Genomic DNA, 23,869 nt, shown 5'->3' on the forward strand with positions numbered 1-23,869 from the left:
TTCCCACCATCAGGCTGTTTTCCAATGAGTCAGTTCTTCACGTCAGATAATGTAACAAAGGGGAACTAACTAATCTCAAATGAGATTGAGGTTGCTAATCAGCTAACCTTGAAATCAGAGAATATGCTAGATTATCCAGGTGGGCCCAGGTGGGCCTCTAATGATAGAGGTCCTTAAAAGTGTATGGAGGAGGCAGACGGGGAGAGAGATGGCAGCATAATGATCCTAACTTGCTGGTTCTGAAGATGGAAGAAGGGACCATGAGCCAAGGAATGAAGGCCAGGAAGTGGATTCTCTTCTATAGTTTCTAGAAGGGAACAAAGCCCTGCCAATACCTTGATTTTAGCCCAGGGAGACCTATTTTGGACTTCCGACATCCAAAATAGTTAAGATAATAAATTTGTGTTGCCAGTCACTAAGTTGGTGGTAATCTGTTACAGCAGTGACAGGAAGATAAGACAGTGCCTAGAAGAATATTCAATGAAGGAGGAGCTCTGAAATGCTGCCACAGTCATTATTACAGGGGCCATTCAACAGTACATTCTTTACTCATTGAACAAGTTTTTATGAAACACCTGGTATTTATTAAGCACAAGTGTGAGCAGAACCAGCTTTTATCCCTGGGGTGGAGGGTGATGTGGCTGCAGTCTAGCCTCCATGTGGCGGGTGCTCACAGGATGGTGCTGCAGGGAGGAGGGGCTGGTGAGAAGCCCCCTCCTTTGTGTCTACTGGCCGTCACCCAATGCCCCCTGGTGCTTGAAATGTGGAGGAAAAGGAAGTGTTCATGCGGAGAGCAAACACCGAGAGTGGCTTTGGTCAATATTTGTGCCACTGTCCGCTGAATCTGATCTTTGCCTCAGCTCCTGTGAGGACCAGGAGGGCTGGTCTTATGCATTAGTGGGTAAGTGGGGGCCAGGAGAAGGATGTTAGGGAGCATGCAGCCAGCTCCTGTCATTCCTTTGTGCCTCAAGAATGAGGCGGGGGAGCACGGACTCAAAGGCAGGACCGGTCCAGGGGAACTCTGGCCTCTCAGGGAAGGGCCTGATGGTTTCTACACTTCCTGTCTGCTCTGTGAGCCCTAGGGGAGGACCCAGCACAGGTCGGCCTGGCCTCTGGGCCTGAAATATGGGCTGGTGTGGAGCCAGTGGGAGCCATGGAGGACTCCGGAGTTGGGGAAGGCCCTGGGCCCCTTGTGCCTATTCTCCAGCAGAGCCATGCAGAGGAATGGAGGGGACTTCCCTGTAGTTCGGCCATCACCTCCTGTGCATACATGTATGGACACACACAAACACATATGCACACCCCTAATGTCAGGAAACAGACCACTAGACCCACCTACACATACATGTTCAGCCTCACAGACACCCTCAGTATATTAAGTCCACTTAAACATATTGGACACAGAACTCCCCACACCTGCACTCATAGAGGGTCATATAAACAGGCAAGAGACACCACAAACCAAGATGGCAACACACTCGCTTCATGTGCACACCCACACACAAACACACACTTTCCTCTGACATCAGTAATTATGACCTAGTGCAGTGTGTATGCATGACTACACACATAAATACACACACTTATAAACACACACATACCCCTGAGACACGCACGTATAGACAAACCCCTTCAGGAGCATTCAGTTCTTCGGGCCCCGTATGGCCAAGGTGAGGCTGCAGTTTGTAATGTGGACCCTGCTGACGGGCTCAGTCCTCCACGAGTGAGATGCGCCTTTGGAGAGAAGCTGAGTGTTAAGTAGCAGGACTGGGTCCTCCACACCCTCTCCTCTGTTGCCCTTTGAGTTTTGGCTCCATGTATGATGAGGGGGAAGTGTGTGACCAGGAACGGGGCTCAGCGGATGATGGTGATGGGACTCAGACCACCTCCTGCCCCTACTAGAAGAGCCGTGTTTCCACGTGGAGGTACAGGAGGGGAGGTCAGCCATCCTCCTGACTTATTTCTTTGCTTTTGTTTGCATCTTTCTATTGAAATGTAGTTGGTTTACAATGTTGTGACAATTTCTGCCGTACAGCAAAGTGACTCAATTATACACATATGTGTGTGTGGTAGTTGCTCAGTTGTGTCCGACTGATACGTTAGAACCTTGTTGTTTATCCATTCCAAATGGAATGGCTTGCATCTACCAACCCCACACTCCCAGTCCATCCCTCCCTCCCCACTGCCTTGGCAACCACAAGTCTGTTCCCTCTGTGAGTCTGTTTCTGTTTCATGCTGCTGCTGCTGCCAAGTCGCTTCAGTCGTGTCCTCTGTGCGACCCCATAGACGGCGGCCCACCAGACTCCCCGGTCCCTGGGATTCTCCAGGCAAGAACACTGGAGTGGGTTGCCATTTCCTTCTCCAGTGCATGAAAGTGAAAAGTGAAAGTGAAGTCGCTCAGTCGTGTCCGACTCTTAGCGACCCCATGGACTGCAGCCTACCAGGCTCCTCTGTCCATGGGATTTTCCAGGCAAGAGTACTGGAGTGGGGTGCCATTGCCTTCTCCTCTGTTTCACTGAAAAGTTTATTTATTTTAGATTCCACCTATAAATGATTATCTCCTTGATTCTGGGCACCTCCTTCCTCCTGGGCCTGTCTCCTGGGGCAGCCATCCTTCTACAAGTCTGCTTGTCTTTGAGGTTCCAGAGCTGCCCAGCCCCAGGGTCTTACAGCGGGTAAGCAAGCTTGGCAGTAAGCTTGCTACGTGGCAACCCCACTGCACACGTGGGGTGAGATACTTTGGCAAAGGTCATGTTTGCAGGGAAAACACTTGCAACCACAAGCAAACCTGCCCCTCCCTGGGTCCTCCCTGGTGGACCCTGTGCACTGGGGAGCCTCATAAAGCAGTTTCCACACCTGCTTGGGGCTGCGGAGGGCTTGGCTGGGGCTGAGAGTCTACCTGTCCTGGGAACCGCCTGAGGTAGGAATAGAGATGGGGCTGGAGCTCCTCCAGGGAGGAGCCTCGATTTCTCCATCTGTTCAATGGGGATGCTACTTCCAAAAGCCTTCTGCAGAAGGGTCCATCGCTTATCTTGCTGTGGGACCCTGGGCAAGTGCCGCCTTGTTGGGCCTTCGTTATCTATCTGAGCAGTAGCCCCCTACCCCCCACCCTGGTCCCCCCTGACTCCTTCTCCCTAAGTCCACTGAGCTGGGCTGGGTGGGGAGGGGCTGGGGGCCATGTGAGAGGCCTACACTTAGGACATTTCCTCGCCTGGCACAGGATAAGATGAGGATGGGAAGCACCCTGGATCCTTCCCTGGAGGGTTTGGACAGCTGGGCACAAGTCCAGGCTGGATTCCTAGCATCAGGCGACACAGCGCTGGCCTTGGGGCACTGGGCCTAGGCTCCCTCCTGGGGATGGGACGCTGCCCTCAGTCTCCCCATCTGGGAGTCCCCCCATCCTCCTCTGGCACGACTTGGGTCCTGCACCTGCTCCTAATTTGCTGCGTGGTCCTAGGCAAGGCCATGTCTTCTCTGGGCCTTGGGACCATGTCCAGACCAGATGCCACTGTGGTTGCTGAAGAAGCAGGCTGGGATGGGGATTCTTCTCAGAGCAGAGATGCAAAAACTGATGTGCAGGGTTGGGGGGTCATGGGCAGGGCTGGGATCGCTGCTCATGGTTTGCGACCTCCAGGTTGGGATGGGGTTTAAGCCACCCCGGGTGGGGCCATTCTGGACCAGTTCCCTGATGCTTGTCCCCACTCCAGCCCACAGATCCTGGGGGGAAGGGGCCAGGGCCACCATGCCTGGGGCGTGTGGGCTGGGCCTGCTGCTGGCACTGCTGTTGCTGCCCATGGTCAGCGCCTCCAGGCCGGGCACCGTGTTCAGACTCAACAAGGAAGTGTTGAGTTATGGTAAGAGATGTGCTGTCAGGCTGTCGGCCATGTGTGTGTGTGAGAGGGTGAGCTTGGGTGTCCATGCCTGTAGGTGTGTGTACAATCCTAAATGTACACATGTTATCTATGAACTCAAACCCCATGGGGACCTGGATTTCTCTTCTGTCATTGTGTCCCTAGGCCCCAGAAAGTGCTGCTCAACAAATGTTTATTCAATGAATGCATGAGTGGAGGTACATGCCTTGTCCAGTGTGCACATGGTTTCCATGCCCAAGTGATGTGAGGACGGGTTGGTTTGAGGGGCTCCTTTTGCTTATGTGTGTCTGGTATGAGTTTGAAAATCCATGGAGATATGATGTGCCCACTTGTGTACTTGAGGGTTGGGAGGGTGCCTAACCACTGGCACGTGTGCAAGGCCATGGTGCATACCTCGGGTTGTGTAGCGCTATGGCTCTGCACCCTGGGATGTGTGTGTGGTGGGGGGGCTGTGTGCACACATGTGCTGGGGAGGGACACATCTAGCACTGTACTTGGGAACATCCAGGAGCTAGGCCCTCCCTGCTGGGCTCCCAGTGAGAAGAACCAGCCCCTTTCTGGGCCCTTCTTTGCAAGGTATCTATCCCATGTCTCTGTTCCCTCCTTCCAAGTCCCATCTAATCCCAGAGCAGGGGGCAAAATGAGGACATCCAGGCCAGGGTGAGACAAAAACTGCCCTGCAACTGCCCCTGGGGAGGCTTTTGGGATCCCACCAAGGTTGGTGAGAGGTCAGAGGTGAGAGATCAGAAGCTCTTTACCCCAAGGCCAGACCACACTCAGATAGCAACATGAGGAACTCAGGTCAGACGGTGGAGGGGACTCTCAAGGGTTCCGGAACACAAATGGTTGTGGAGGCAGGTGGCTCAGGGAAGTAGCAGGGTCCCCCCTGGGGCGCACGGAGCTTTCCGGAACCTTGTATCCGGACAGATGGGCAGACAGTGAAAGCGCTCAGTGATCCGTGTCGGAGTGGCACAAGGATGACTGCAGGCCCACTCCCCCCGGCCCCCCTCCCGCCCCATGCTGTGTGAGCCTCCTTTGTCCCCAGGCAGCCCTCCCAGCTCACCTGCCTGTTTCTTCTCAGTGGAAACAAACTGCCAAGAACACACTGCAACACACCTCCATGGCCAGGCTGGAGGCTTTTCCTAAATACTGCGTCATCCTCTCTATCCAGTCCTGCAGGCCCCAGGGTTCAAGCCCATGTCAGGGGAGCACTGTGGACGGAGTCTAGAAGCCCGGGTGTGAGTCCAGTTCAGCCACAGTCAGGCTGGAGAGGGGCCTCGGGAACATGGAGACCACACCTTTATGCTCCAGGGTCTGTGGAAACTGAGGCCTCGAGGGACACAGGGACTCCCCAGGTCTTCCGCCAAGTCAGAGGGAAGTTCAGACTGGGCTCCTCCTCTGATGCGTCCTTCCTGCACCCCAATCTCTCCTTTTAATTCTACTCAGGTTTGATTGTTTAATTAGCACCTCCATCGGCCCAGCAGCCCAGGTGTGGGAGAAAGTCCAGGGCCTCGAGGGCTGGGTGTCTTGGCCCAGATCCAACTTCTTCTTGCCCAGGTCCTCAACCTCTTGGTAAACTGGGTATAATATTGCACTGACATCATAGAATTTTGAGGAAAGCTAAAGCCCTCAGAACAATACCTGGTACAAAGGAAGCATGATAAGAGTGCTAGCCATTATTACAAATAGCCTCGTGAGCTAATATTTATTGTGAACTGAGTGGATCTTTCCAAGGACCCCATGTGATGGGCACCATTTCTTTTTTTTTTTTTTTTTGAGTGCGTGATTTGAATAAGGAAAGTTTAATCTATATTGAGAGAGCGAACTGGAGTAACAGGGAGTTAGCTAGTAAGAGTTACGAAGAATTCTAAAGAACACAAGTTGTTGTTCAGTCGCTTAGTCGTGTCAGACTCTTGGCAACCCCATGGACTGCAACATGCTAGACTTCCCTGTCCTTCGCCATCTTCCAGAGCTTGCTCAAAGTCATGTCCCTTGAGTCAGTGAACAAAGAACACAAGAGTAGTAGATATAAGGGAAAACCAGTACCCTTAAGGCTGAGGTGAAGACCCAAGAAGAACCATCCCATCATGAGGGCAGAGATCCAGAGATCTTAATGGAGATGGCAGAGCATTGGCTTCTTGTTGTTACAAGGGTCACAGGGATATTTCACTGGGGACACACTCTCTAGAAAAGACTCTGATGCTGGGAAAGATTGAAGGCAAAAAGAGAAAGGGTGAGCAGAAGATGAAATAGTTGGATGGCCTCACCAACTCAATGGACATGAATCTGAGCAAACTCCAGGAGATAGTGAAGGACAGGGTAGCCTGGCGTGCTGCAGTCTGTGGGGTCTCAAAGAGTCGGACACGACTGAGCGATTGAACCACAACAATCCTTCAGGGACTTGGAAGAAGCAATTCATAGTGCGATGTCAAAGCCTGGAACTTGCTAGGTGCCGAGGAAACCTGCTGGCTGCCAATGGAGTTAAGAAGCTGTCCTCTGCAGGAGTCTAGTGTACGTTCATGTGCGTCCTGGGTCAATATAGCTCTCGACTGGTGCCTGAGATAAAAGCTGGGCAGCCGGCTCCCTAGACACTCAGCCTTATGGGCTCCCAGTAGGTAGCTGGTCTGGCTAAAGAAAGAGTATGGGGAGCGGTGACCTAGGCTGGGAACGGGTCCTTGATGTCTGTGGCTCCAGCATACACCACAGTTGCCCAAGTCAAGCTCTGGAGAAAGTGCAGGGGGCGGGGAGGTGCCAGTTCCTGAGAAAGCTGACAGCTACCGTTCTAATCATTGTAGATTGATTTGCAGGGAAACTGAGGCACGGGGCAGCCGCACAGGTAGTGAGTAGCAGAGGTGGGTCTGCACCTAGATTTTGAGGGGCTTCTGAGCCCTCAGCCTGCAGGAGAGACTGCTCCCACCCTCTCTCCGCAGGGCCGGGAACTGCTCCTTCTTCCTGGGGCCTTGTGGAAGCTCCCAAGGAGGTGGCGACTGATCAGGGCCTTGCAAAAGGGCAAAGGGTGTTACTGTTTTTGAGGAGAGAGTAGATACGTGGGATTTGGAGGGGCAAAGAGGAAAGACATGTCTGGAAGGGCCCGGTAGGGTCGTGCACCTCAGGTGGCCACCTGTGTGCCTGTGGACGAGCCCACCTCTTCCAGTCTCTGAGTGGTTCTCACCCAAGGTGTGGGGCAGATGGTGGGCGGCTCCTGAGGACGGCCTGACATCACCCTGCTCTGGCCCCTCAGCGGCTGAAGCCGGGAAAGCCCCGCTCCAGAGGGCCCTGCAGGTCACAGTCCCGCTTTTCCTGGACCGGAGTGGAGGGGTCTTCCAGCCCACCAGGTGAGTAGCTCACCTCCAGGTGAGTGTTTCCCCTCCCCACCAGCTAGATGAGTGCTTCCCTCACCAGATTAGATACTCCCACCTGCCAGGTGAGTGGGCACAAGAGGCTGTAGGAGCTGGGACCAGACAAGGGGGTCTGATGCCTCTTAATTAGTAGATTTCTATGCACGGAGTCTAAGACTCTGGTTCCTAGGTCCCCAGGGCTGGCAGGACTTTGGCTACTGCTTCCAAAAGCCTAATACTGAATCTAGACACAAATGTGAGTCTAATATACCCTTCCCCATAAAGTAGAGACTCAAAGGCAGAGGTAGGTGGGAGCACCTCAGACTCAGACACTTGTAGGAACTGGGCTAATTGTCCCCATCCAGTGGGAAACAGACTCACTATAGGCAAGACTCTGGATTTCCAAGAAAATCCATATGCATATGCATGTATATATACTATACATATTTAGGAACTCATACATGTATGTATATATGTATATTCTTATAAAAAGTCATGTACATCTTTTGACCGTTGCTAGCAGCAGTTTTATTTCTTCATCACCGACATCATCGTCATCAACAACAAACAGGTACTTTCCTCCTCCTGTGTATGTTGCATTGTGAGAATGGGTGCTACACTCTATGGTACGAAGCTTATAAATGCGGTATGCCGATACAAAGTTGAAGCCATTAAAAAGAGCTTAATAACAACTTCTTGGAGATAATTAAACCTGGTCAGGGATGTTGAGAGAATTGAGGAAGAGATTTTATTTGTTTGGTTTTGCTTTTTTCCTCTGATTTTATTTTTATATTTGTTATTATTCTTAATTAATTTTTATTTTTTAAAAATTTTTATTTATTTATTTATTTATTTTTGTCATACATTGATATGAATCAGCCATAGATTTACACGTATTCCCCATCCCGATCCCCTTAATTAATTTTTAAAACGTGGAGTATAACGACATCACAATGCTGTGTCCATTTCTGCTGAACAGAAAAGTGGCTCAGCTATCTGTGTACATACATCCCCTCCCTCCTGAACCTCCCTCTCTGTCCCCATCCTCCCCAGTGGAGAGAGTTAGAAACACACAAACTCAAATATTTAGTAAAGGGTTTACTTGGGAAGGAATGAAAGTGGAACCTCTCATGTCATGGGCTGCTGAAGGGTTCTCTCAGTTGCTCCCAGTGGACTTTCCTTCTGCTCCAATCTTTAAATAGTGCTAAGTATGGCAGGTTCCACCACTCTATGCATTATCACAGGAGAGCCCAGAACCATATCTCTGTATTTAAAAATCTAAAGTTTTGAATGATGACAACTCGTTTAAAAAAATGTTTAAAACTTGCAGATGCCAGGCAAGTGAAAATGCAGCTGGTGTGGAAGCCCCCAGTTTGAGACCCTGGGGTAGGGCTGGGCTGATGATGTCGGGCCTGGGAGCATCAGTGTCCCGAGGTCGAGGATCCCTAAATGATTTGCAGTCTGGCCACACAGAGGCTCAATCATGCGATTGTTGGAAAACAGCACCAGGATTCCTTGTTTGTAGATGTGGGAACACATCCAGAATGGTTGTCAAGTGAAAAGAAGCAGGTTATAGGTCAGCTTGTGTCCCAAGAATAGTCATGGAAAGATGTCACCCAAGTGCTAATAGACAGTGCTTTGATGTGACTTTTAACATTTGCCTGGAGAATCCCATGGACAGAGGAGCCTGGTAGGCTACAAAGAGTCGGACACAACTGAGTGACTAACACATTCACTCTAACATTTATACCACTTTGTAGTGCCCACCTCCCACAATTAACTACTGTGCAGGAGAAAAAAAAAAAAGAAGACTTTTATTCGGGAAAAAAGAAATCATAGATTAGCTGGAGAGTGCTGAGCAATCAGAACAAGCAGCTTTGAAATGAGTTGAGCTTTCCATTGCTAAAGTGCTACAAGCCAAAGCTGCTGACTAGAGGATTTCTGCCTTCTGTGGATCCCAAAGTTTTTCTTTCCCTACCTTCCCAGTTTTCCAGATCTCCATCAGAAACTAAAATCCCTCCAAGACCTGAGTAATCATCATCTCACTTAATTCATGCCTAAGGCTGGGATGCCCTTTGCATCTTTTCCCTACTGGCAGGTTGGTTAACCTTGCTTGCATGCCCCCTATGATGGTGAACTCACTACCTCTTCCTCATCCCATAGTTTTAGTTGTCAGAGGTCCTTTATAAATACCAACAATGTAGGTAGGCTCCGAGCACCCATCCCAGAGATGATGCCATGGTTTAAAGAGGATTTCCCTGTCACTTTGACTCCTACCCTGCAGGATTCAGATTCTGAACGTCGATGTGTCCCACCTCCGTCTGACATTTGTTGCCAATTTCGGAATACGCTTGTTGGCAGCCACCAATTTTACTCTCAAGATCTTCCGGTGAGTCAGTCTCCTTGTTGGGAGCGGGAGGATTTTCAAGGACTCTCTGAGGGTAAAACGGACGAAAGGGATTTAGCAACTCCCAAGATCCCAGCTCAGACCTTCTCACTCTGTTCAGCACCCTCTCTCTCCAGTGCCTTCTCTCCCATCCTCCATGGGGGAGTGAGACAGTGAGAGAATTTCTGAGAATCCAGACCCTGCTCAACAGTTATGCAAATGGAGAGAGTCACTTCTCTGATCTCAGTGTTCCCTCCTTTGTAAAAAACCAAAGCAAAAGAAAACAAAACTTTGCAACATGTCTATGGGCTTTCCATAGAAGCATGTTTGAGGGCTTCCCAGGTTGTGCGAGTGGTAAAGAACCTGCCTGCCAGTGCAGGAGACATAAGAGACTCGAGTTCAATCCCTGGGTTGGGAAGATGCCCTGGAGGAGCAAATGGCAACCCACTTCACTATCCCTGCCTGGAGAATCCCATGGACAGAGGAGCCTGGGGGGTTACAGTCCCTAGGGTTGCAAAGAGTCAGACACGACCAAAGAGACTTAGCAAGCCATGGAGGTTTGAGTGGATGGATTCACTGCTGTGATTAAAATTATATTACCCCTTTCACGTGCAAGGCACTGGTGCTCAATAAAATACTCGACTTGTTTCTATGCATCAGTCACTATATATGCATTTAATTTTCAAACTAGGGGTTGCGTGTTCTTATTTTAACTTCTCTGTCCTGATACTACCATTTTATGAGTGCTAGTGGGCCAGCCTTCAAGTAGGATGTTTTCACATGATTGTCTTTTAGAAAACTCAATATAGTAGCATTGTGAGATAAGAACCACCAATCTAATGTCCATTTTTACAGAAGAAGAATCTGAGGCTCAGTATGGGGAATGACTGGCCCAGGGTCTCACAGTAAGAGGGTGCAGGGAGCCAGAGCTCACAGCCATCAGCTGCAATGTCTGTGACCTTGAGTGGAGTTTGGGGTTGTGTCCTGCCTGCCCTGGGGGAGGGGGGGACAATCTCATGCTGAGTAGGGCCCTCGCCTGTGTTAAGGGGTCAGCAGGCGCGGGCCCCTGGGTGGGGGAGGTTGTGGGGTCTTGCATTGGTCACTGCGGGCTTGCTAGGCAGTGCCGCTCAGGCTCAGGACTGGTGTCCCCACAGTGACCCGGAGCCCCTGCACCTGCTGCTCCCCACAGCACTGCTGGCCGACACCTCCGTGGAGCAGGGCTCCATCGGGACCCCCCTGGTCAGCATCTCCAGCTGCTTCTCCATCTTCGACAAAGCCATCGTGTTTGATGGCCGCAACAGGTGGGTACTGGAGGCTGGGCTGCTGGACCAGACATCGAGGCTGTGGTGCCATTTCTTGAACTTTCTACTTCATCCAATCCCGATGATGGATCCGAGAGCTGGCCCCGCTCCTGCCCCACTCCATCACCACCAGCATCATACCTATTTTATGGCTGAAGACACAAGTTCAGAGAAGGGAAGGGACATGCCCAAGGTCCCACAGCGAGTGGGGAGCAGTGGGTTCCACCACTGCTCCGCGCCATGTGACAACGCACACTGCCCACTAACGTCCTATTTGGAGAGGGACTCTGGGCTGGCAGCTGCTCTCGGGAACCTCAGAGGGCTGCCCCACCCTGCGGAGATGAGGAGTCTGAGGCCCAGGGAGGGGCTGGGACCCGCCAAGCTCTCCCCGTGAGCCATTCCACCTCCAGAGCACCACTGTGTGCTGGACACGTTCTGGGCCCTTTCTGTGAGTCATCTCACAGTAGTCCTACCAGGTCGGTGGAGTCATTTCCCTCATTTTGCAAGAGAGCAAACGGAGGCACAGAGTGGTTAAGGGACCTGCCTAAGGTCACACAGCTAGCACACGGTTCAAACTTGGCAGCCTGACCAACCCCACTGCTATGAATTCCTCTCCCTTGTATCTACACTTTCCCGCCCAGGGGTGGGGACTCACTGTAAGGTGGTTGAGTATTTTATCTTAAAAGGGAGCAACATTTACCCAAAGACTGGACTTTTTCCTCAGACAAGGCTTGGGTATAAATCTATTCCCACTTGGGCCCCCTGCTCAGCCTGTGTAACTCACGATCCCCCACGGTCCCTCACGGTCCTCGCAGGCAGGGGCTGCTCATGGTTTATTGATGGGAAAACAGAAGTCCAGAGTTTGATGCCATTGAGAACATTGGTGCCTTCCTCCCCCCTCCCCAAGAGGCCATTCAGCGAGGCTGGGCCATGCCTCATGTCAGCGTGTTAGGGAACCAAGGAACCGTGACTTCTCATGGATCCCCATTCTGAAATACTGACTCAGACCTACAACTCAGTGAGGAAGGGACTGTAATAGGTTTGCCACAGAGAAATGGGGCCCATGCAGGGAGCAGACCTGGGCCCCGCCAGCCATAGCCCCGCCTCACTGGGCTCAGTGGCCCTGAAGCCAGCTGGCCAAGGACGTGGTCAAGTCCAGTTTTCGCAACACCCTCTGTCTCCCCACTCTGCTTGGCCTCATTCTTGGCCATTTCCAAATCTTGAGACCAATGGCCCTTTCTTGGTGGCTCGGCGTCTTCCACTATGGGGACAGTCGTGCTGGTTCCGTGCCTGGCACGTGGCAGGGTGTGGTGTGGGCACAGACTTTTCTCTGGCACCCCTGGCTCTGGGGAGAGACAGGCCGTGCTGGTGCTGCCCTGGGCTCAGGGGCCCTTTCTGGTCCCCTCCTCAGCACAGCCCCCGCGATGCTGGCCCCGCTGCAGAGTCACATCAAAGCTGTGCTTCAGAGCAAGGTAAGGACCTCCTGCCAGAGCCTGCAGGTTGGGGGGTGGCAGCGAGTGAAGAGGGGGGTCGCAGGCATGGAGGAGCGGGGGTTGTTAGTGCTCCTCCTGGGGTTCCTCCACTTTCCCCAGAAGGGCGGGGAGGAGGTGGGGCTGATGGTCCAGTGCAATGACCTGCGGTTGTGGGGCTGCAGGGGAGGGAGGCTCCTCCACTCAGACCCAGAGCCGTGTGGAGGGGAGTGCTTTCAGGGCCGTGTAACTTCTGAAAAGAGAACACAGCGGGAGTGGACAAGGGCCTGGGCACCAGGGGCGGATGTGATCCGGGTCCCCTCCTTCCCAGCTGGGACCCTGGACAAGTCAGCTGGCCCGCCGCCCCTCCTTCCACGTCTGTAAGGGGAGAGGACAACTGTCCCTACCTGGCCCCCGGTGGGCAGGCTGTGGGGCTGAGTGCATTACCACCCGTGCAGTTTACAGCAGTTTGGGGACAGTGAGCGTTGCTGTGAAGGCCGCAATGTTAGCTCCTGTCATTGTCTGCGGGTGGCTGACTTGGTGAGCGACGGTGTCCCAGGGGCCAGGGCCCCACTGTCCTGTCCTCGGGGGTCGCCAGTTCTCCCTCCCTGCCTCTTCCCACCCACCCTACCTCCCGCAGTGGCAGTAATGGAGACCAAGTCAACCCACTGTGTGCCATTTCACATGCTCAAAAGGTAAGCCTCAGGATCCCCATGCTGCAGATGAGAACACTGAGGCTGGGAGGCAGAAGGCAGTGTAGTCCTCTCCCCTGCTCCAGTAGTCAAGCATGGTTGTGAGGGTTGGGCCATAAAAAAGGCTGAGTGCTGAAGAATTGATGCTTTTCAACTCTGGTGTTGGAGAAGACATTTGAGAGTCCCTTGGACTGCAGGGAGATCCAACCAGTCAATCCTGAAGGAAATCAGTCCTGAATATTTTTTGGAAGCACTGATGCTGCAGCTGAAACTTCAATACTTTGGCCACCTGGTGCGAAGAACTGACTCATTGGAAAAGACCCTGATGCTGGGAAAGACTGAAGGCAGGAGGAGAAGGGGATGACAGAGGATGAAATGGTTGGATGGCATCACCGACTCGATGGACATGAGTTTGAGCAAGCTCCAGGAGTTGGTGATGGACAGGGAAGCCTGGCGTGTTGCGGTCCATAGCGTTGCAAAGAGTTGGACACGACTGAGCAACTGAACTGAACTAACTGCCTCTTGGCCTCGCCTTACCAAGTCCTCCCTGGATCAGCTAAGACCACCCCCGGCCTTGCAGTCTCTCCTCTGCCCCACCTTCTCTCACACTGACCCCAGCTTAATCCACTTCTGGTGGCCCACTGGGCTGGGAGGACTCCTGTCTCCCTGGCCCGGCTTGCTGACTGCAGCCTGCCTCCGCTGCAGGGAGCATCCTTCCATCAGCTGGGCCTCTGGGCCGGTATGCAGCAGGCCTACCTGCCTTGGTCTCCTGGACCTGGCTGTGGTCACTTCTGCTATGGCCCAGAGCCCTGTTCTTTCCTCAGTGCCCACAGGCCCCAGCATCCCCTCGGAGTCCCCAGCGTCCAGAGGAGGTGCTGGAAGAAGCCCACTGGCTGGTGTAGGAAGGAAGGGCTCCCAGGCCTTGGTGTCCAAGTTGGGCGAGTCTTCCAGACAGGGCCTTTAGACCCTCCCAGCCTTGAGAGCCGCCTCTGTCTTTCTGCAGCTGTGCCTGAGAATCTCCAACCTGGTGCAAGGTCTCAATGTCCACCTGGGCACTTTAATTGGTAAGACCGGGGAGTGTGGAGAAGGGGCTGGGGCCTCTGAAATCCTTTGGGATCCCCATGACCCTTCAAAGACCCCTCCTTTGCATCAGAGTTGACCTCTGGGAGATCAGTCATAGGATGTCTGAACAATTATTGGTGGAATTTGGGATTCTCCAAATTGTAGAACCAAGTCTTTAAATATGTGTGTGTGTGTGTGCGCATGTGTGCATGCATGTGTGCACTAAGTCACTTCCGTTGTGTCTGACTCTTTACGACCCATGGACTGTAGCCCACCAGGCTCCTCTGTCCATGGAATTTTCCAGGCAAGAATACTGGAGTGAGTTGCCATTTCCTTCCCCAGAGACAAGCCTCTGATAGGTCTTCAATTTACAATATGGAACTAAAAGCAACAGAAGTAGGTCAGCTTTATCTTTTTAGTGGTATTTATCAGTATTGAAGAACTATTGGTAATTACTCACCCATTCCCAGACTGATCAAAGAATGCATCTTCTGGTGATTCGGGAGGAAATCTGTGCTCAGTGAGCCCCAAGTAAATTCAGGGCATCCTCTCTCTCTTCACAAACCCATTTTCAAAGCTGCTTCTGTTTGAAGTGCACCTTCTCGTACCTGAGGGCTTCCTTTGCCTGGGACTCTGGAGTTTCTCCTGTGTTGCCATCACTGACTTTGCGGAATCCAGAGCTGTCTATTGTTGGCAGCTGCACTAAGCCATTGGTTGGTTTTGCCTTTGAGTTGGGGGTTGTATCTAACCCCTTACACAGCCTGGGACAGATGTGCAGGGCGACATACTGGTATTAAGCCAGGAAGTATGTCGGGCAGGGTCCACATTTATCTGTAGTGACTTCTTCAGTGAATGTTTTTATATCAGGGTAGCTCTTTGGCTTTCTTGGGCAAATTTTACCAGTCTTATGAGGTTGCATCATTATCCCCAATTTGTAGATGGAAAATCAGAAGCTCTGAGTTTAAAGTCCTCAGCATGGTACCAACACCCTGCATGAATCAGCTCACCTGGATTTTCTCCTCCTCACACGTCCACCTATCATCCTGTCCACACTTCACAGCCCAGCTAGAAGTCTGGGGAACATTTCTTGAACTCCCCCACTCTCTCACGACCCCAACCCCAATATTACCTTAACAGGAGGTACTGAGAGGCCAAGGAAAATGGACTTGGAATCAAAGGATATGAGTATGAATTCTAGCTCATTTGCTGTGTGACCTTAGGGAAGTCACTCCATCTCTCTGGGCTTAATCATTCCATCCAAAAATAGGAATCAAAATTTCTACTTTTCCAATGTTTTGCTATTGTACGAAACAGCATGGATTAGGTGCCTGGTATGCCATAAACTCAATAAGCCTTAGTCTTTTCTCTCCCTTCAGAGGAATTGTCTTCATCAAGATGCCTTGGACCCAGGTTCATACCAAAGATCAGCTCTTGCCCTTGTCTTTGCTTCCATCTTGCCTTGGTCAGGGGATGATTGTGCCTGGAATGACCCTTCTTTCTGATTTAGGGTCTTTAGTCTTCTGCCGATTGGGAAAGCAGAAACCCAAACTGTTAGAATGGTGTCTAAGAATCAGCAGGTTGTGAGCAGCTGACTCTTGGGTGTGCATTTTGCAACTTAAATTTGCTTACTCATGGGGCCTTTTCCCGCCTCTTTTCTTGGCCTGGGTCTGGCTAAATGAGGTGTGCGGACGTGTGTGTGCTCAGTCACTTCAGTCATGTCTGACTCTTCGTGACCCCATGGACCACAGCCCGCCAGGTTTCTCTGTCCACGGGATTCTTCAGGCAAGAATACTAGAGTGCCACTCTCTCCATTTATCTCACCAGCTCCCTCTTCTCCCCTACCCTTGTCCTAAGTTTGTTCTCCATGTCTGTGTCTCCACTGCTGCTCTGCAAACAGGTTCGTCAGTAACATCCTTCTAGATCCCATACACATGTGTTAATATATGATATTTACTTTTCTTTATGACTTACTTCACTCTGTATAATAGGGCTCTAGGTTCATCCACCTCATTAGAATGGACTCAAATGCATCCCTTTTTATGGCTGAGTAGTATTCCATTGCATATATGTACCGCAACTTCTTAATCCATTCATCTGTTGATGGATATACACTAACATATGTAAATAGATAGCCAATGAGAATTTTCTGTATGACTCGGGGAACCCAAACTGGGGTTCTGTAATAACCTGGAGGAGTGGGAATGGGTGGGAGTTGGGTGGGAGACTCAAGAGGGAGGGAGCATATGTATACTTATGGTTAATTCATGTTGATGTATGATAGAAATCAAACCAATATTGTAAAGCAATCATCATTCAATTAAAAATAAATAAATATTAAAAAAGAATACTAAAGTGGGTAGCCATTCCCTTCTCCAGGGCATCTTCCCAACCCAGGGATCAAACCTATATCTCTTATGTCTCCTGTGTTTGCAGGCAGGTTCTTTACCAATAGTGCCACCTGGGAAGCCTGGCTAAATGAGACATTGGTGGGTAATGCTGAGTATGTCATCTTTTGTTCTTCATCCTGGTTTCGTTCAGGCCTCAGCCCTGTGGGTCCAGAGTCTCAGGTCCGCTACTCCATGATCAACACCCCTACCATCACCAACGACTACATTTCCTTGGATATCAACGTAAGTGCCTCCAGCTCCACTCAGAGCTGGGGCCCTGTTGCCTCCAGAGTCCTTGATATTCTGCAAGATTCCTAAAGCGGCAGGAGAGTTGAGGGGAGAGGAGCTGGGATGGCATTCCAAGAGGCAGCGTGGCATGTAGGAAAAGGGGTGAGGCTGACAATACATGTGGCATCTTGGGGGTGGGTGGCATCTCACAGCCCAGGATCTGCCATGGAGTCGCCTGCCTATTGAGGCCCCACTTCTGTTCTCCTTCTCCTCACCCCCAATCCGACAGGCTGTTCTCTTCCTGCTGGGCAGACCCATCGTCCTGCCTGTGGATACTACCCCCTTCGTGCTGCCGCAGCACGTAGGCACCAAGGGTGCCATGGCAACCGTGGGCCTCTCCCAGGACCTGTTTGACTCTGCCATCATGCTGCTGCAGAAGGCTGGTGCACTCAACCTGGACGTCACAGCACAGCTGGTGAGAGCTGGTCCTGCCGCCCTGGGCACATGGGGCAGGAGTGCTCTGTTGCCCAGCCTGGGGAGACCCTGCAGAGGCCAAATCCTTGGTGGGTGGGGCAGTTGAAGCTTTGGGGCCACAGGGTGGCTATTGGAAGGGTTAGACAGACTGGTGGGGTGGGGAGACAAGAGGTGGTCTGGCTTGGGGAGTGACTGTTCTAAAACCTGCCATGTGTTGGGAGTTGATTTCAGAATTCGAGTAACAACCCGCTGAACACCTCTGTGCTGGGCCAGCTCATCCCCGAGGTGGGTGATGTTTCTGGTCATTCCACGGGCTGAGACCTGGGATTGGGGTGGGAGGCTCTCTGGGCTCTGGGGTCTCTGCTGGCTCATATCTGCTCTTAGTGGGGTTCAGCATCTGCCCTTCCATCTGGACATCCTCTGTCTTGGGGTGGCCCCTCCTTCGGCCCAGGCATCACACTATTTCCTCCGCTCCGTGCAGCGGGCAAGAAGTGCCTACACTGTCTCCTCTGCTTCCTTTCCCTGATCCATCCAAGTCCAAGCTCAGGGGTTACCTCCTACGGGAGCACTAGACCCCTTGTCTGGTCCGGGAGCCTCCTTGTGTTCCCACATCCCTGAGCTACCCTCCCTCCTGGCACAGATCACAGGCTGTGACTGTCTTCATGTGGCCACCCATCAACTGGGTGTCCCCGAGGGCGGGAGTCAGGGGTGGACCCAACTCTGTGGTCCGGGCACTTACAGCACAGCGGTGGCTTGATCAGCATCTAAGGAATGATGAGTGAAGAGCCCACCCAGTCTTTGCCCCCATGTGCCCTCCTCCCTCTCACCCCTTTGCTCCCCAGGTGGCCCGTCAATTCCCCGAACCCATGCCCCTGGTGCTCAAGGTGAGGCTGGGTGCCACGCCCACAGTCACGTTCCGCACCAACAACGCCACAATGAGGCTGCAGCCCTTTGTGGAAGTCCTGGCCCCGACCTCCAACTCGGCTTTCCAGTACCTCTTCTCCCTCAATGTGGTGAGTGAGGTGGGCTGGATGGGGCTGGCCAGGAGGTGGGTGACTCTCAAGGAGACCTCACTTCCTCCCACACACTTCTCACTTTTTATCCACACTGGTCTCCTTGCTGTTCATCAATGTGCCAAGACTTTCCTGCCTCAGGACCTTTGCCCATGCTGTAGCCTGTGCCTAGGACACACTTCCCTGACTCTTGGCAAGGCTAGCTTCTCCTCATCATTCAGGTCTCAGCTCAAATGCTGCAGTCTTCCTCCGGGCAGGCTTCTAGATGGTCCCCATCTCTCCACATACCACTCTTCCTTTGTGACACCCAGCACTCTCTGCAAAGATCTTGTCTGATTTCTTTGGTTGTCGTTCACCTCCCCAGTGGCCTGTGTTTCACAAACACCTGAATGGATGGGGTGTGGGTGGGAGACTGGGATATCTGGTGGCCAGCTGAGAGTTCCCACACGGTTCTGTGCCCTTTGACCTTGCTCTCCCCATGTGCCCAGGTAGTGAACCTGAGCCTCCAGCTTTCTGCGTCCAAGGTGAGGCTTCGGGGGACCACATCTGTGCTGGGGTAAGTGAGGTCTCCTGGACCCAGCAGCCTCAGAATGCTCCTCTGTGCAATGGGCCTGCAATTGCCTGTCACAGTGTCAGTCAGAGGAGCTGGGGATGCAGCTGGTATGGTAAGCAGGTGAGAGGCACTAGGCCCCATTCCCACCCCTCCCCTCTGGCTTCCCTTTCAGGAATGTCCAGCTCACTGTGGCCTCCTCCAATCTGGGCTTCATTGATGTGAGTATGGGGCTGGGGTCTCCAGAGATCCCCTCGCTGGGTGGGGCAGGCCCTGAGCCCGGGGAAGGGGAGTGTGTGCCCATGTCTCTCAGCTTACTCTCAGGCCAGCAGTTCCTGGGGGCCTGATGCTGACACGACCCTGGGAGTAGCTGGGCTCTGCTTGAAGCCCGGACAGGGGTGACCTGCCCTCATCCTCCTGCTATACCTCTGTCGGTTGATCTGTCTCTGTGTTCACATGTCTCTCCTGGCCCCTTGCCGGGACGGGCCCATGGTCCCCATCTCCCTGGCTCCATGGCTGCAGACAGACCATGTCCAGACAGTCATGGGCGAAGTGTTTGAGAAGCCCTTGCTGGATCACCTCAACGGTGAGCTCTGCCCTCTGCTCCGTGTGGCCCCTCTGGCCCCTTCCACCTGCATGCCTGCTCCAGGCTCTGTCTTGGCCCCTTCCTACATCCCAGGCTCAGAGGCTAAGAGGGTGGCTTTGGGAGTCCTGCTGCCTGTGCGTACATCTTAGCTCAGCTGTTTAGCAGCTGTGTGATCTTAGCTAAGTTCTGTTCCTTCCCCTAACCTCAGTTTTCCCTTCTATAAAGTGGGTATAGTAATAGCAGTTCCCACCTCCTGAGTATCTGTGGACCTCGGTGTCATGATGCATGTGAAGACCTCAGAGCAGGGCTGGCTCCAGGTGGCACTTCGTTACTGGCTGAACTTGATTTCTCTTTTCTCTCCTGCAGCTCTCTTGGGCATGGGGATTGCCCTCCCCCACGTGGTCAATCTCCAGTACGTCACCCCTGAGATTTTTATCCAGGAGGTGAGAGCCTTTCAGTGTGACCAGAGGGGCCTCCTTCATCTTTGGCGGGAGGCTGGGCTTGGGGAGGTTAGGGGTCACCTCTCTCCTTCCCTTTCTGCTAGAGGGCACACTGTGGGGCCCAGGGTCAGCCAGGCCTAGGAATGTCCCCTGCCCAGACCATGCCATGAATCAGCTGTGATGAGATGGGAAATTCTAAATGTAAGGAGACGTTGGAGCAAAGGTTTCACTCACCCTCATCAAATATCATACCAGGTCACAGTGGATTCAGACCAGTTGTGCTGTGACTCTGTGCCCTTGGATAGGCAGGACCCCTCTGGAGTCTGGGGGAGGATGAGAGAGGGAGTCTTTCCAGGGTTGTACACAGACCTCCACAGGCCAGATGGTAGGAAGGGATCCTGACCCTTCTAAAATGATCCAATGTTGGGATCAGACATTGTGGGCCCAGGATGACATCCTACCACTTCTTTCTGCTTCACCTGAGCTACAAAAGGACAATATTCTTCCTAACTCATTCAATAAGATGTGCATGGGACAGAAAGTTTAACCAAGGTCCTTCAAGCCCAACATCCGTGTCATTCACACTCCCTAAGAGGGACTGGCTGAGTGCTTTCAGGGAGGATGACCTCCTTGCTTGAGAACTATGGTCCCAAGGCAATTGGCAGGTAATAACCTGCGCCCCGCCCCCCCGGCCAAGAAGTAACCATCAGCACACGTGGAAGCAGGGCTTTTAGTGGGAATTTCCCCAAGACTTCCTTTATTGGGCAAGGTCAGTGGCTGACTCACCTTGGCACCCCCAAATCAGGCCACTTGGGACTGAAGTCAAAGGTCCCTAGACCAGCACTGCCTAATAGAATTTCCTGCAAGGATAGAGGTCTGCACTGTCCAAGGCAGTGGCCACTGTCAGCCATTGGGCACAGGTGACTATTGGGCCCTCAATATAGGATCAGTGTAACTGAGAAGGTGAATTCTAAATCTTACTTAATTTTACTTAATGTAAATGTACAGTAGTCTTGTGTATCTAGGGGGAGACACATTCCAAGATGCCCAGTGGATGCCTGAAACTGTGGATAGATGGTACGAATGGGTGGATACCACATACAGTGTAGATCCACTGGACAAAGGGATAACTCACATCCAGGATAGGATAAGTAGGATGGCATGGGATTTCATTATGTGACTCAGAATGGCATAGAATTTAAAGCCTATAAATTATTTATTTCTAGAATTTTCCATTTGATATTTTTGGACCATAGTTATACTTGGGTAAATGAAACCGTGGACAAGAGGGGGTAATTATAATTAGCCAGGTGCTAATGGCTACCTTATTGGACCATGCACAAGTTACACAAATACAAGGACTGGTTCGGGTTATTTTTCTGCTGGGTTCCCAACACTTGGCACAGGGCTTGGGTCGTAGTAGAAGCTCAATGAAGATTGAAGAAAGAAAGAGAAAGAGGAAGAGGAAGGAAGAAAGAAGAAGGGAGGGAGGGAAGGAGGAAGGAAGGAAGGAAAGAAAAGATCAGCAGGCCCCCAGGAAGTTTCTGCAGTGCAGTGTAGACAGTAGGGGACACTTTGAGGGGGGTATGCCTGGTTTTGCTAGAGAGGCTTGGACTTGGAGAAGATACTCAGTGGTCTAAACTCCAGGTCATAAAACAGAGGTGGTCCTGACCACGTTTGAAGCCCGAATCAAGCTCCAGGTCCACACTGAGTGCTTTGCCTGTGTGATCTGGCTGCATCCATCTATCAGTAGCAGCCTTGCAAAGTGGTTGCTGTTACTGTCCACAAGAGACAGCAGGAAACTGAGGGCTGGAGAGGCAAATGGCTGTCCTCAGGATACACACAGCAAGAGTGGCAGAGCCTGAACTTAGAGCCAGGCTGGTGGGACGGCTGGGGGTCCTACGGTCCCCGTGTGGCTTCTGACCTGGCCCATGGTTGTCTCTGTCTTTCAGGGCTATGTCGTGGTGTCCAGTGGACTCTTGTACCAGCGCTGATGGGGGACCACTGGGAGAGCTGCTCTGGGGACCCTTTTGCCTTGAGCCACTTGGGAAACTGAGTCAAAGCCACACTTTCATCACCACTCTTAGTCATCACCAGCAAGTTGGTTGGCCCAGCCGGGCTGCTTCATTCCATCCTGGCCCCTTCCCTCCAGACTCCCTTCCTTCCTTCATCCCCTCCTTGTGGGGAGCAGAGAGCTCCTCCAGGCTGTACAGATCTTGCATTAAACACCTCTTGAGCTGCAACTTCTAGCCAGGCTCAGCAAACTCTTTGCGTACTGGAGGCCAGTTCCCTACATGCAAGGCCTGGTCCTGTCTGTCCCTGGAGCCCCCAAAGTTGGCCTGGGAAAGAAAGAGGATGTGGCCATGTCCCTGCTGACCATATCTGTTGACAGCATCACCTCCTAGCCCAGGGGAGCAACGTGGATGAGCTGAAGTTACGAATGCCACAGTGGTACTTCAGGCGTGTGCCCTCACCTGGTGGCATTTCTCCTTTCAGAGTCACACCCCATCCTTCTCCTAGAACCTCATGAGAGCCCTGAGAGGCATGTGGGCAGAGCGTGCAGTCCCATCTCACAGAGGCAGAGATTAAGGCCCAGCAAGGAGGGGAGTGTGCCCAGAGTCTCCGAGCTGGGGGATGGCAGATCCCCAGGACTGCCACCTTCCTAGGATTCAGACCTAAGATGCCCAGTCCCCTCTTCCATCACCAGCATTCCCACCTGGGGTTGGACCTTAGGTCATGAGCCTCAGGTGACAGACACTCACTGTCTTCTCCAGCAGCTTTTCCATCTTGGTTTATGTGGCTCATAGGCGAGTTTTTATTCAAAGGAGGCAGGATCTGCTTCCTGGGCCTGTGTTAGACACTGACCATGTCTTATTCCTTTTTGCTCTGAAACCCCTTCAAACCCAGCGGGTCACAGGCGACAAGATGACCTAGGGGAGGCTGAAGGGTGCAAATGCTGGCAGGATGAAGCCATGTAATTTTTTTCTTTCTGATAAGCTAATCTTTTAGCCAGAGGTCATATTCTTTCCTTCCCAGATACACTGGATTCAGGTTATGTTTATGTTTCTCTGGGGAGTAAAGGTGTCCAAATTTCCACCATCAGTAAGCAAAGCCCTCGGTACAGCGGTACACTAACTATCCCCCTGTAATGGTTATAAGTTCAACCCTAAAGGGTCCGAGTGACAGGCCGAGGAGCCTGGAACAAGCCCGGAGTGTTGGTGGGAGGAGGTGGGGGTGGTGCTGAAAGCTGGAAAGGGCCAGGCTATAAAATCCTACCTCATGATTTCACCGAGGACAACATGGCTTTTATTTCATTCGGTTGTTTGGTGAATTAATTAATGAATCCTACTTCAGCAGGTCTTTATACAGGCTCAGCCCAAGGCTAGGTGGTATGGAATATGGGAGAGACAAAAATTTTGAGACACAGACTCAGCGCATATATTTAATACCTAGAAAAAGATCAATATGTGAGAGCTATTCATTAAGCCATCAGTCCAGTGGTCCAGCTATTATTCCTTTCTTCCTCCTTCTGTTCTTCCTTCCTTCTACCCACCCATCTGTCTGTCCATCCTCCATCCATCTGTCCATCCATCCATCCATCTTGTCATCCATACATCTACCTATTTATCCAATGATGTGGTCTAGATCTTATTTGTACCCATGATGCTCCTGGTTGAATAATATACATTCTTTTAAGACGAGGGGGATGAAACAGCTGAGTCAAGCTCTCTGCCCAGAAGGAAGCTGTGTTCTGTCTGAAGAGAACCGGTCTAGTCCCTGAGAGATCCCATTCAGCCCTTCAGTAAGGAGCCCGCTGGGCCCTGGCTACTGGGGGACACAGATGAGAATAGCAATCCGGGTCCAATCAGAAGGTAGAAGCCATGTAATATCTAAAACAGGGGACTTTCACTTTGAAGGATTATTAACTATGGTAAAAGAGTAACTTCGAGATCAAGGTAACTCTATACAGCTCACTAGGGCTGAGGGAGAGTACCCAAGGAAGGAACGACTTGGAAGCGCTCAGACCTCGATGGGAAGGGTGCTGTTCAGTTTACTGGGTAGCAGGGGGGC

The 23,869-nt window shown here is 51.9% G+C and overlaps 1 protein-coding gene across 1 annotated transcript; it reads left to right on the plus strand.

Moving 5' to 3' along the window:
• The first annotated feature begins 3,742 nt into the window (after window positions 1-3,742).
• BPIFB2 (BPI fold containing family B member 2) lies at window positions 3,743-21,900 on the plus strand. The gene is made up of 15 exons (XM_043479916.1): window positions 3,743-3,854; window positions 7,114-7,207; window positions 9,495-9,599; window positions 10,751-10,897; window positions 12,309-12,369; window positions 14,062-14,122; window positions 16,659-16,750; window positions 17,025-17,210; window positions 17,441-17,494; window positions 18,052-18,226; window positions 18,715-18,778; window positions 18,948-18,993; window positions 19,295-19,358; window positions 19,725-19,801; window positions 21,751-21,900. The coding sequence occupies exons 1-15, from the start codon at window positions 3,743-3,745 to the stop codon at window positions 21,790-21,792; spliced, it is 1,380 nt and encodes a 459-aa protein (XP_043335851.1). The 3' UTR covers window positions 21,793-21,900.
• The last annotated feature ends 1,969 nt before the right edge of the window (window positions 21,901-23,869 follow it).

Source organism: Cervus canadensis, chromosome 10 (genome assembly GCF_019320065.1).
Source record: "Cervus canadensis isolate Bull #8, Minnesota chromosome 10, ASM1932006v1, whole genome shotgun sequence".
NCBI classification, from domain to species: Eukaryota; Metazoa; Chordata; class Mammalia; order Artiodactyla; family Cervidae; genus Cervus; species Cervus canadensis.

Excerpts from the sequence above, each read along its gene's own strand:
- BPIFB2 (XM_043479916.1), top strand. The coding sequence starts at position 3,743 with ATGCCTGGGGCGTGTGGGCTGGGCCTGCTGCTGGCACTGCTGTTGCTG. Across the intron at positions 3,855-7,113 it reads CAAGGAAGTGTTGAGTTATG|CGGCTGAAGCCGGGAAAGCC; the intron begins GTAAGAGATGTG and ends CTGGCCCCTCAG. Across the intron at positions 7,208-9,494 it reads GGGGTCTTCCAGCCCACCAG|GATTCAGATTCTGAACGTCG; the intron begins GTGAGTAGCTCA and ends CCTACCCTGCAG.